The sequence below is a fragment of the Schistocerca cancellata genome, chromosome 5 (assembly GCF_023864275.1).
Source record: "Schistocerca cancellata isolate TAMUIC-IGC-003103 chromosome 5, iqSchCanc2.1, whole genome shotgun sequence".
NCBI classification, from domain to species: domain Eukaryota; kingdom Metazoa; phylum Arthropoda; class Insecta; order Orthoptera; family Acrididae; genus Schistocerca; species Schistocerca cancellata.
The window spans coordinates 831959695-831973812 of NC_064630.1; the positions used below are offsets into that span (position 1 = coordinate 831959695).

The following is a 14118-nucleotide window of genomic DNA, read 5'->3' on the forward strand; positions in this document are numbered from 1 at the left end:
AACTCACTGCCGACAGCAGGTTCTATTTTCGGTACTTCGCTCATTGTCCAATGCCGTTCAATTGAGACCGCGATCATAAAATTTAATTTTAAGTACAATGATAAAACATATATGTAACTGGGTTTCTAGAATGATTCCATGTATGCATGGCCTGTGATGGGAATTGTTAACGTCTCCTGTTCACGGCAGCAGCTTTCCGAATGCAGAGGCTTTCTGGAGGGTAGGAATGTATCTGAGCTAACTTTGCCGTCCTCTAGATGACCAAGTAGCGAACTAATGCTTAGTATGTGTTGGGTGTCTTTCATGATCAAGTGGAAATTTGAGAAGATTGTGTATGGAGGTACGTTTGCGCTGGATCGCTATTCCCTCCCATGTAAATTGTTCGGTTGGCTGCACGTGTACATTTCACGCCTTTATTTATTTGAGAGAAGATCGTATGTATGTGTGCATATAGCATGTGGAAGATACGTTTGCCTGCTGTCTAAGACATCAGAAAGTTCTTACTTGGCTTGTAAATTATAGGAATGATTTGGAATCTGGTACATCACAGACATCGGTATTCGAGAGTGGAAATATCAGTTTCCTCTATTTCTTCGTAGTTACTCAGTGATTTACAGCATGCTGCACCTCGCTAAAGTTTGGGGTTTGAAGAGAAATTATTTCCAGTCCATATTTTGGGATTTATGTTGCGCTAGCGATCGGTAGGATGCTGCCTAGTGCTTGATATCGACAAGTACCGCGAAAGTGGCATAATATTATGGCAGCACAATGCAAAAATATACATGTGTTCTTCTAATCCTGAGTTTGAAGATGTGCGTAGAAAAATGAGCAAGTAAGGAAGGACGTTCGGAGCAGAAACAGTAATGCGTTTGTGCCAAGGGGAAACGATACCGAATTTGTAGAACAGTTCTGAGAGAGACTTTGGCCCTCTGAGGCGCTGTGGGCACCCGTCGGGCATAGATGCCCTAGTGCTGAGTGGAATGTGGAGTATATGTATGGTACTGTCCGTCTTTGCACAAAGGAAGTAAAAGGGATTATTTTGTATAGCGGAGGATATGAATTATATGTGTACTACATTTACACAGTACACGGTGATAAATTGCTGGGATGGAGTTCGGTTTTGTGGACTAATATTCATGCTCCTGCTCTTGGTGGGAGAGCATGAGTAAGAATCTTTCCGTATTTGACGATATGTATGGCACTTTGCAAGGTTTAGTTGTCGTTGCAACATGTTGATCAGTATAAAATAGTTTATTGCCCCTGAAACTCTCGTCTGCAAAAGAAAAATAAAAGGCTTATGGTGGTTCGATACCGGTAGCATAAGTAATTCGGCGGAAAATTCGATAAGAGCGAGTCGTAATGCTCGATTCATTCACATCCTTTGTGCTGTGATATAGGAGCCTCTACATAGCGGAGGGAACGTTTGTGTGTATTGAAAGCAGGAAGGGTAACATGTGATGGACTGGGTACCACGTTAGGTCCGCGAGGAAGACTGCATTTGGGGTTATTTTCGTAAACAGGTTCTGTTAGGGCAAGAATTTCCGTGCATACAAGCTGAGACATCAAGAAAACGAGTGTTAACTATTTCTGGGACACTATACAATTCCCATGAAGTTGACTCGGCTGTTATTTTTTACAAACCCATGTGATGTAAGAATAACATTGAGAAACTTTTAGATGGTGAGTTGCCACTATTTCGCGGCGAGGCGTCAGTCACACTGAAAGGGGGAGGGGGGGGGGGTACGCACGGCTTGATGCATCTCGTATGTTCAGTTAGGGGGCGAGCAGCCTGTGCTATTCTGTCATCAACCGTGAAGACAAGTGCTGCCCAGAGGTGTCTCATGTGAGCCTGGCGTGAGTGAGTTTTGGAGATCTGTAACGTCAGTATAACAGATAATCCACCTGCATCCGATTGCGGCTCTTAGCTGTTCATGACCCTGGAGCGTCAGCACTGGTGTCAAAGGTGAACACATGTTGTGATAGTAATTTCTTAGGCGTCAAGTATGAAAGAGATGTCATCACCTCATGCCTGAGGGCACCTGTGTGTGGTTGGCCGAGTCACTTCGTGGGAGTTGCCGCTAACCTCATGTGTGTTCCAGTGGACAAGGTGTGGGGGGTGATGATTGCGTGTCTGTTGCGTTATTTTGTGACCAGGCCTGTAGGCTGTGCTATGCGCTATTTGGACAGTTGGCGAGTTGATTTTATGTCTGCACATCTGTGCATTGCATTTTTTGGAGCAGTTTTCAGGTCTGTACTGAAATTATTTCGAAAAATAGGGGTTGTTCGCATGTCTGCAGACTGTGTATTGCGACCTCAAGCACATCGGGGCTTGCGTTTTGTGTCAATGTGATAAATATACTCCATCCCTAAATAAAATGTTCCAAAATAAATACAGTGCCCTCCTTCCTTACTTTCCCCAACATCCCAGCACAGGCTGAGTTACTTTCGCACCATTTTCCCCCAACAGACCACTATTTTGGTTACATCACAGGAGTGATGACAGCACCACCTGGTGGCAGTACTGTGTAGTAAGTCAGTTGGACTCTAGATCTCGTGGTGGGTAGACTGCCTGCAAAATAAAGACTCGTGTCTAGCACAGGCAGAGGAGTTTCCCGCTATTTTCCTCTACCTCAGACTGCCATCTCTTTGATTATGTCACAGGCGGGATGACAACACCCTCTGGTGGGAGTATTGTGTACCATGACAGTTGGTGTCTAGATCTTGTGGTGGAGACACTGCCTGCAAAATAAAAACTTAAGTTCAGCACAGGCAGAATCGTTTACCTGCCATTTACCCCACCATCTTGCATTATGTCACGAAAGGAATGACAGTGCCCTCTGGTGGTGGCGCTGTGTACTAGGTCATCTGGAGTTCAGACCTCGTGCCTTTAATTGTTTACATAAAGACTGGTGCACGATTTCGACAGCTGACGATTAGCAAACATGTTTGCAGAGTCTTTTAGATGGATTATTATTTTGACAGTTTACGAGTTGTTTCTCTCTCTGGACCTAAATGTATTGCATTATTTACGAGTGGTTTGCATGTCTATAGGCTGTGCAATGCGTTATTTTTGTCAGTTTACAATCAGCAAGCGCGTATGTAGAGTATTATACATGAGTTATGTAGGAGAAGTTTACAGGTCTGTATGCTGTGGGGCATGTCAGAGCGTGTGTTGTGTATCAGTGTGGTAAATATACTCCATCCCTAAATAAATTGCTCCAAAATAAATAAAGTACACTCCTTTCTCTCTCCATCAGCCTAGTGCAGGCTGAGTCCCTTTGCCACCAACCCCTAGTTAGCGGTGGCAGCTGGGCGACTTAGTTTAGTGGAGGTGAGCTTTGTTTCCCACAATTTTCTTAGGTTGGTATCGAAACCCCAAGTGACCTTTCTTTACTGCCGAAATTCAAACTTGGCACCAGCTCCTAGGAGGAGGGGTGTTAGGCTATTGGAGGTAGCCCAATTGACCTTCTTCCCACCAAAATTCAAATTTGCCACCAAAATCCGCCATCTCGAATGACATCATAGCTGTTTATTGGATGACGTCATGTGCTTTTGCAAAGCCTACACGGCGCCATCTTGGATGACGTCTTCGCCGCCATCTTGGATACAGCTGGCAACAATGGAGAGTGGCCCAGAACAAACTTCGTTCCAATACTCATTTGCACCTGTACAGATATAAACGCTTGCTGTCTCTCTGAATGTAGTATGGAGAAGACCTTAAGAAACGTTCTAAAATCACTTTTTTTTATTGCACAGATCATGTATGTTGTCTCCCCCGTGAAACATGGACCTTGCCGTTGGTGGGGAGGCTTGCGTGCCTCAATGGTAAAGATAGCCGTACCGTAGGTGCAACCACAATGGAGGGGTATCTGTTGAGAGGCCAGCAAACGTGTGGTTCCTGAAGAGGGGCAGCAGCCTTTTCAGTAGTTGCAGGGGCAACAGTCTGGATGATTGACTGTCCTGGCCTTGTAACACTAACCAAAACAGCCTTGCTGTGCTGGTACTGCGAACGGCAGAAAGCAAGGGGAAACTACAGCCGTAATTTTTCCTGAGGGCATGCAGCTTTACTGTATGTGGCAGATCACATAACTAATGAGGAGGTATTGAATAGAATTGGGGAAAACAGGAGTTTGTGGCACAACTTGACAAGACGAAGGGACCAGTTGGTAGGACATGTTCTGAGGCATCGAGGGATCACAAATTTAGCATTGGAGGGCAGTGTGGAGGGTAAAAATAGTAGAGGGAGACCAAGAGATGAATACACTAAACAGATTCAGAAGGATGTAGGTTGCAGTAAGTACTGGGAGATGAAGAAGCTTGCACAGGATAGGGTAGCATGAAGAGCTGCATCAAACCAGTCTCAGGACTGAAGACCGCAACAACAACATGTATGTTGTTGACTTGTCTGTGAGCTGCTGTATTTACCCCTACAGTTTTGTCAACATAAAGGCATTAATTAGCAGCAAACACATACTTGTATATGTTACAATAAGGTAATCAGGGAAAGTAATGAGAAGTAGCAGAAATGAGAACAACGTCAAACTTAACATCAGGACTGATGGTTAAGAAGTAGATGAAGTTAAGAAATTCTACTACCTAGGCAGTAAAATAACCAATGACAGACGGACAAGGAGGATACCGAAAGCAAACTAGCAAAGGAAAAAAGGTCATTCCTGGTCAACAGAAGCCTACTAGTATCAACCACAGGCCTTAAGGAAGAAATTTCTGAGAATGTACGTCTGGAGTACAGCCTTGTATGGTAGTGAAACATGGACTGTTGTAAAACTGGAACAGAAGAGAATCGAAGCATTTGAGATGTAGTGTTACAGACGAATGTTGAAAATTAGGAAGACCGATAAGGTAAGGAATGAGGAGGTTCTGCACAGAATCGGAGAGGAAAGAAATATGTGGAAAATACTGATAAGGAGAAGGGACAGAATGATAGGACATCTGTTAAGACATGAGGGAATGATTTCGATGGTACTAGATAGAGCTGTAGAGGGAAAAAAATGTAGAGGAAGACGGAGATTGGAATACGTCCAGCAAATAACTGAGGACTTAGGTTGCAAGTGCTACTCTGAGATGAAGAGATTGGTACGGGAGAGGAATTCGTTGTAGGCCGCATCAAACCAGTTAGAAGAACGATACAAAAAAATAGTCAAGGGTAAAGTGTTGGCCGTTAAGATTTTAAGATTTTACAGCGAATCTACCTATTCGTTCGACAAGAAATCAGAGTTTGTTTACATAGATCGATAGAACCCCGACAACAACCCCTATATGACATGGTCACTGATGACGAAATGCAAATAAGCTAATATCGGAGTCACATGCAGAGGCTGATACTTCTGAGAGGAAGGACTATAGAGTTTACCTTGACAGCAATAATTTGTTAAGTCGATTGCACAAAAAAATAAAATAAAACAAAGTAAAACAAAAAATATCGTAATGCTAGACTTGGTACCAGCAGGCTCAGTCAACATGCTAGTATTAAGTGAACTCGGATCGAGCAATCCTCTTACCGCTACTCAGGAATTGCATTCATAGCCAGTATTCATTTGCACATGGTAGAAGAGAAATTAATGACCGATTGACATGTTCCTCTCTAGCACCGTTTTTGTGAGTGGTGGAAGGTACTATACTGCATATGTGTGTTAGGAAGAAAATGATGTTCACATCATTCTTTTATAAGCTACCTAGATTCGGACAAGCGTTTGAAAAACTCCATGAATCTGTGCGTAGTATCTGTTCAGAAATATACGTATGTAAGCTCTGGAATGCCCCTAAAATAGGCTTCTATGGAAGTAGCTCTTGCGATAATTATGTCTATTAAACCAACCTGATGAGTGTCTCAGACTGATAATTAAATCTCTCATGTTGTTGTGAAACACCACGAGAATCCTAAACATATTATGTATATGGTAATTAGATATAGATTCGCGATGTAATCATAGATATTTATTTACAACACCACGCTAAAGTTATCATTGCGTTGTGGATGCATAACAGACCTGGAAAGACTAGGTTTCTGCCTGTCAGAGCTGCGGGGACCTAATAACAAAAGAAGTTTCCCACTCTTGGTCTATAGGGACTGTCGTTGGCCGACGTTACTTAAATAATAACGTTAAAGAACTAAAACTATAGACATACAGAACATAGCATTATAGTCAATTATAGGACCCGATTATATGGAATGCTTCTGCAGTCACACAAGTCAATAGTATTTCCTTTCATGCTCTGGAAGATTCCAGTTTGCGAGACGTCTTTGCTGTGGAATAACTTTGAATTCAACGATAAGAGCAGTAACAAAGCGATGAGATTACTAATGTCTTTGTGTAATCGATTTCCATGTTAAGACTATAGGCATACATCTTGTGGCTTTATAAACGATTTTATTCCCTGATTGTATTTATTTTAGGCAGGGCATCGAGGTATTGCATCCTGACATTACTGAAAACCCATAAAAACTACAGTCTTGCACACCGTGTACACATGGAGGTAAAAAAATATAACATTTGGGTATTCTAATTTTAGGATCCATAATCAGAAAAGAAGGATCATGATCACCATCTAAGCTACTATTACTTCCCCCAGTAGACAAACAAACGATCTTAGGGTTACATACACGATAATTTAAACAAGTAACATTCCAAGTCTGCTCGATGCACATTGCCTCTTTTATGTGTCAGAAAGGTGTAATGTGTCCTATAACTCTGCCAGCAAGACAATTACATCTTCTAGTCATGTACAGTTATTCTGTGCATTTTAATATTTACAGTCTCTACAGATTTCCATTTTGTTTACATGTACGACGAGTAGGGTTGAAAACAATAGCATTAGGAACTACTTTACGTCATGTAGACAAATATTGTGTTATCCATTTTGCCCACAAAGCCCTTTTCATCCTCTATCAGCAAACTTCTCATGATTTCAACGTCAATATGCGCTCAATGTGTTTCGCTTCTTTTTGTTCTGAAATCATACCTCGTTACACCACATCCGAGTATTTGCAACTGGCTTGTATTAGATGAAGAATGCCACATCATTCAGAATAAAATAACATTACCGTTTTCTCACACACACAGAACCAGTGGGAGAATAAGTATTTCTTCTTGTCTCTCTAGAATGCACCCTTGTTCCACTATTGAAGCATGTATGGTATCACTGCATCTCCCTTTCCATATTCCACATGTAAATGTACAGTTGTATACATGCTGTAATTGCTTACGTAACAAGGTGTTGCTTGCTACTTTTGATGCCACCCAACGATGATACAGAGTCCCAACGAAGCCATGCTATCAACTTATTCCTCCAAATGTCATCACTAAGTGCCAGAGTAAATGCTGTAACACACACACAGGCATACCTGGATTGCTGTGAGGGTAGAGTGTTGTGGCTATTCTGTTGTAAACACACACATAGTACAGTTACGGTATTTTGTGTGTTGGCTTCCTAGCTGGGAACAGCACTCCTACCTTCCACTAACGATGAAGGCATCGTAAGAGGCTGCGGCAATGGTGCGTCATCGGAAGTGGCAGTGTTCGTTCTAATGTAAGAGGCCCTACCTTTCACACGGCACCTCAGCTCGTATGTGGGTGTGTTCACACCGAACATTATCCAAGAATATTTTGCTCATTACCCCGAGCTTAGAGCAGTATTCCCATATGTATCATATGCTAGATCCCACCCAATCATTGTTCCTGAATTGAGGGGTGGTGGATCCAAGTTTCGGACAGCAACTTGGACGATACGTGAGTGGATCGACACAGAACATTATAGGAGAAATTTTTTCCACAGATGGATGTTGACTTTTGCAGAGGGGGCCCACATGAACAATTTTTCCAGTTCTAGTGTTTAGTAGATACACACTTAATACTATTTCTGGAAGTACTCCGTTGTGATTCTACCATTAGCAATATCCCGCACCTAACACAGGTAGATCCCCCTTCAGGACGCAATCTTGCGACGCTTCTGCCACTGCCACTCGCAACAACTCCGTCCAAACGCCACGTCTGATGCAACTGACGGCTCTGACAGCACCTCCGGCGTCGGTGGGGGAGGAGGGAGTGGAGTCCCAATTGGGATGACAACAGATGGAGCTGGTGTTCACGGACAACGCGCCACGTGGCACTTTTAACTGTGTGCAGTGGCTGTGCCACCTGCCGAGTGCTGGTGACTCAGTCCTCATCCAATTGCAGTGTGAGTGGAGCGGGAGCGACTCGCATCACGTTTGGCACCTACCAGAGGGCAAACAGTACACTGTGTATGAGCGCAAAGTGCTAACATTCAACGTATACAGTGGACGAACCTTAGGCAGGTAATACCTACTTGCGACTTTCCAGCTTCTATGAGGCATCTCTCGATGGCTGTGGACGTAGAATGATGTGGGTTACGCCTGTTTTGAAAATGTTCCACATAAAATCTTACAGCAGCCCTCCCACTGCCATATGCAAGCACCACATTGGTCATTTCCGCAGCTCTGTACTGGTACGTGTCGCACTGCTGTCGACTACCTTAAGGCCGGTTCCCACTAGAGCACGGCGTGCGGCAACGGCAGCGGCAAGCGTTTTTCGCGTTGACGCGGCGGCTCGCGGAATTGGCGTTCCCATCTGGAAGCGGCAGACGTTAGCGGTAGCCAATGATGGACAGCCACTGAGGTACGGGGCAGGACCCACTGAAACGCGCGGTGCGTTTGACTAACTATATCTTACACCTACATGAAGGAAAGACGAAGTTGGGTGAAGACATACCAATTTATCATTTTCTGTACAATGTACTCTTTCACATATTTCATTATTCATGTTTTCTCATTTCACCATAAACAGATTTCATGACTACCGCCGGCCGAAGTGGCCGTGCGGTTAAAGGCGCTGCAGTCTGGAACCGCAAGACCGCTACGGTCGCAGGTTCGAATCCTGCCTCGGGCATGGATGTTTGTGATGTCCTTAGGTTAGTTAGGTTTAACTAGTTCTAAGTTCTGGGGGACTAATGACCTCAGCAGTTGAGTCCCATAGTGCTCAGAGCCAGCCATTGACTACCGTTCACGATTGTTCACTATCTCCTAACACATTGAAACAATGTACGACAAAAGAGATTATTCAAATAGTTAAGCGAGACAAAAATTTAAAATTTGATACGGTAGCAGGTACACGAAACAGTAAGAACACAAAGGCTAGGTGGAAGGGATGAAAGTGGAAGCCACCTGATAGAATTTCCCACAGAGCATAATGTAATCATCGCCAGCACCTTGCTTAAGAATCACGAAAGAATAATACATATTTCGAACAGTTTTCGAAACCAGATTTTAAATTGTAAGGCATTTCCTGGTGCAGACGCAAACCTGACTGAAGACTGTCAATAGCAAGAAAAGCGTTCTGAAAAAGAAAATTTGTTCACGCCGATTATAAATTCTAATGGTTGGATACTATTTTACAAAGGTATTTGTGTGGAGTGGAGCCTTGTATGTAAGTGAAACTTGGACGATGAACAGTTCTGTCAAGAGGATAATGGACACTTTCAAAACATGGTGATTCATAAGAATGCTGAACATTAGATATGAGGATCTTGTGACTAAAGAAGAGGTACAGAATTAAATAGAGGAGGAAGAGGAAATTACGGCACAACTTTGACAACAATAGGGGTTAGCTGACAGGACGTATTATGGGGCGTCAAAGAGTGAGGACAAAGGGGTTGGGTGATACTATTCTGATAATAATCATCTGTTGAAATACTATTCTACTATTTTATCTATTAATGTAAGCAGTGAATTTACTCTTCCATGCACTCCTCCACAAAACATTTAAACCAAAACTGAGATCAGCTGAAAACCAAATCTTTCAACCACTGTCTGACAACTACTGGATTCACTTTCAACTTTCTATAACTATCACTGGCTAGCCACACACACATACAGATATAAGGAGAACAAAAATAAATAAACATTAGTTTTCAGCATATAATTCTGCAGTTTGGCAACATGTACATAAACAAACCAGACAGGAAGGGACATGAGGTGAACACACTGTAGTTACGACTTCAAATCAGAGTTTTCGGTAAAACGTCTACTGCTAGTGACAGAAGAAAAAAGAGCGAACATGAAAATGTGCTTATGTTACATAATCTAAGTTTTAGTTCAACCTCCAGCATGTGACCAGGTGAGGGGAAACGTATATGTCCGCCAAAAAACTCGATTCACTGTAAGTAATCAGTCATTCACGTAAAAAAAGATGTGAACTGTTTTATAATCTGCAAGTATCACATATCAAAACAAAACTGAATCATTCTAGATTCCACCGAAGATGCCTTAAAGTAAAAGGCGAAACGCGTCTTGAATCAGTAAAGTACACTGGATAAAGAAAAAAGAAAGGAAATAATCAATAGATCTACATATTTAGTAATTTACATCTTATGACATATCAGCAAATTAGTTTCCGTTTAACTTCTCATTCGACATGCTATTAAATGCCGTTTAAAAAAATTCATCTATCCCTTCTGAAAAACTGTAGTTACTTTCATATCTCGGTAGATAAACAGATTTAGGATATTTATCATGCGACGAAATACATGACTTTTCACAAGTTATCGTTTGCAAAAAAACACGTTTCGATTTCTTGAAACGTTTACGAAATTTGCGGTTGATACAACCACATGGTTTACGACGAGCAGGACGAAGTATCGGTCGCGTCGCGAGCGACCCGCACGCGGTTCACGGCACAGCCCGTCCGCCGACATATCATTCAATATCTCGAGAACGGTGATAGCTATCGATCTGCTCTCAGCTTTAAAAACAATTTCGATATGTTGACTAAATTTCATACACAATAATGTATTACCTAAAATGAACTGTACGCAAAGTCCACGCAATGCGTTTTTACCTCTGCACACTCATTAAAATTTCGTGTAAAGGTTTACGTAAATGCGATACAGCAAGTAACCATGACGAATAACGAAAAGAAATTCGGTCCTTTATCGAGAGAAGATATCAGGCTGTAACATGCCCAAGAATCAAATTTTTCTACCGAATAGTTTCCTTGGAATCGGATGATAAGTATTTCATAGCTTCCGCCGCGTCCGCGCCAGCGGTTCGGCGAAAGTTCGCGTGGTCCGGGGTTCCGTACCTGACGTCACGCTCAGCGCGTTCTGTGATTGGCGGCGCGCACCTGGAGCGCGGCACGCGGCAGCGGAAGCGGTTCGACATGGTCAAAACGCGACGCAGAGCCCGCCGCGCCGTGCCGCTGACGCCGTTTCCATGGCAACTACGCCGCTGACGCGCGGTTTTGACGCGCGGCAGTCCTAGTGGGAACCGGCCTGCACTGGCACACCGCGTAAGATCTGTAGTAGGGCGCGTACAGGGGCTGTGTGGAGCAATGTAGCGCACGCGCAGGAGTGTTATTACGCTCAGCTCGTCCATCTGCGGTACACAGAGCTCTAAAGGTTGCATTCCCTCCACAATCAGAACCACAACCAACTGGAACAAACCGTCACAACCGTTCACACCAGTCTTCGACGCTCTCCAGCGCCCGAGCCGTACGTTTCCGGATATTGATTCCTGGTTGAAAACGGACCAGTTTGCCTTCCTTCGAAACACACTCAGCTTCTTCGGCCTTTTTGGGACACAGTGTATACATAATAATAAGAATTTCGTGTGGCTCAATGGCCTGGAGCAAGTCTCCCTAGTGGACGCCACTTCGGCGACTTGCGTTTCCATGACCCACCCCAGTTATCCAAGTGGGGAAAGCGGACCTACAGTTTAACGTGGAAATCGACCCTCGTGTTGTTTCTGACGAGTCCTGATATCTGTGACAGGTGAAGGCTTGGTTAACACGAAAACTGAAAAATTTGTCGTCCGATTCGGACTCGATCCCGCAATCCCTCGGTTTCCAAGTTCACGTATTAATGGAAGGCCATCATGTCCGACATGTACGTAGACAACTGATCCATAGGTTTTGATGAGTGAATTTTTGTGTGTGTCAAACTATCTTTTAACTGCACTAATTTAGAAGCTTAAATTTTTCACATCCTAAGGGAGCTCCAGATTTTGATATTTGACATAAACTTCTGATTGATATCTCTGCCTGTCCCAGAGAAAACCGGGACTCTACCGACAACCGTATCTTTTGATAGCACTGACTTAGAAGCTTAAATTTCGTACCTGACACAAATTTCAGCTTGATACCCCTACCCGACACTGAGATAAAGCTGGCTTGTCAGTCGGACGGACTGACAGACACACTGGTGGACAACGTGATCATATGTGGGTTCCGTTTACAGCGTCGCTGTTGTTACGAGAGGAAATAATCGTGACGTCATAGTCACGAAGTCTACCGAATTGCACCGAAACGTGTCGAGCAGATTCAGGACGGAAAACGTCACAGCTAAGATGACAAGTTGCACTGATGGACTTGGATGAAACTCGGTCTACTGTTTGTGCTTGAATCCGCGGCAGTGCACCCTTCGGTTTTTCAAAGTGAACGCTGTTGGTCCACGGGCCAGACAGCAGCGCTTTGTGAAGCGAAAGATCTGCGGAATACCTGAGTGGAATCTCCTTTCATACTCTTTGGATCTGTCATATGGTAGACACGTATCAAAATATCTACCTCTAATCGGGTCTTTGCGCCTGCGCACGGAACAAACCGTTGTATTAGTGGGGCGGGCTACAGAAATAGTCAAAAAATGGTTCAGATGGCTCTGAGCACTATGGGACTCAACATCTGAGGTCATCAGTCCCCTAGAACTTACAGCTACTTAAACCTAACTAACCTAAGGACGTCACACACATCCACGGCCGAGGCAGGATTCGAACCTGCGACCGTAGCAGTCGCGCGGATCTGGACTGAGGCGCCTAGAATCACTCGGCTACCGCGGCCGGCCACAAATGGTCTCTCGCGTGTTTGACACTGCTGCGCATCGTACGCTTTCCAACTCACCGCCTTCCCTTACGTGCCCGCTAATTTCTTGATGCCGGTCGGAGTGGCCGAGCGGTTAAAGGCGCTACAGTCTGGGACCGCACGACCGCTACGGTCGCAGGTTCGAATCCTGCCTCGGGCAAGGATGTGTGTGATGTCCTTATGTTAGTTAGGTTTAAGCAGTTCTAAGTTCTAGGGGACTTATGACCACAGCAGTTGAGTCCCATAGTGCTCAGAGCCAGCCAGTTTCTTGATTTTCAACAGTTGCTCCCTTTTTCTCCAAGGGTGTCTTTAATTTTCCTACCTACGATATATATCTTTGCCATACATATGCGTGCTTCTAATCCTATTCCCGCTGTTCCTACTTTCCCATTTTTGAAGTTGCCAAAGTTTTTAGATATTCATATTCCGTTTAGAGTGCTTCATTTACTATAGCTCTTTTATATTTTCTTCTTTTATCATACTAACTCAACAAGTCTTGTTTTATCCAAGGATTTTTACTGGGACTTCTCAATTTACTTGTTCGGTCGTCTTCTGCCAAACTATTTCGTCTCTCAAAGCTAACCGTACTTCTTTCCGTCGTTTTTCTTATCCACGTTTCAGTCGATAGTTGCCTAACGCTTCTTGGTAATACTCAGCAACTTCTGGCTGTTCTCTCTTGGAGAAAACCAAGTTTTATGAAACTGCACGTTTCCATATTAATAATTCAGAATCTAGATTTTCCTTGGCGTCGATCTCGTCCCTCCAGCGGATACGTTTCGACTGGTCACGTACGCAACTTATTTCTAGTACTGGATGCACACAATTAAACACATGAGTACTGCATGCGTCATATGCCTATTAACTGTGTGAACTGAACTCCGTGTGTGTGTGTGTGTGTGTGTGTGTGTGTGTGTGTGTGTGTGTGTGTGTGTGTATGTCCTGCGTAAACTAACAATTAATAAATTATGTGAACCATTCGTCCAGTGCGTTTATGGGTGAGGGGGAGGACACCAGGCCGAGCGTGGCCCACACGGGGCGCGACGTGAACCCAAGCGGCGGGCTGCCAGCACACCAGGCTGACGGCCCGATGGGCAGTCGGACGCAACTGCAGTTCGTACACCACGGCTCCTTCACTGCACGACAACTTGCAGATCCTTGCCGTATTACACGTGGTATGCCAGAAGCAGTCAACTTGACTACAACGTCGCAGTATGCGATTTCTTACCTTTCTAAA

At 44.0% G+C, this 14118-nt stretch overlaps 1 protein-coding gene across 1 annotated transcript in view; it reads left to right on the forward strand.

Moving 5' to 3' along the window:
- Positions 1-13875: 13875 nt before the first annotated feature.
- Positions 13876-14118, forward strand: part of LOC126188831 (uncharacterized) — a 58766-nt gene continuing 58523 nt past the window's right edge. Inside the window, exon 1 of the mRNA XM_049930444.1 lies at positions 13876-14056. Within this exon, the coding sequence (XP_049786401.1) occupies positions 13876-14056 (181 nt within the window). The remainder of the gene's footprint in view (positions 14057-14118) is intronic.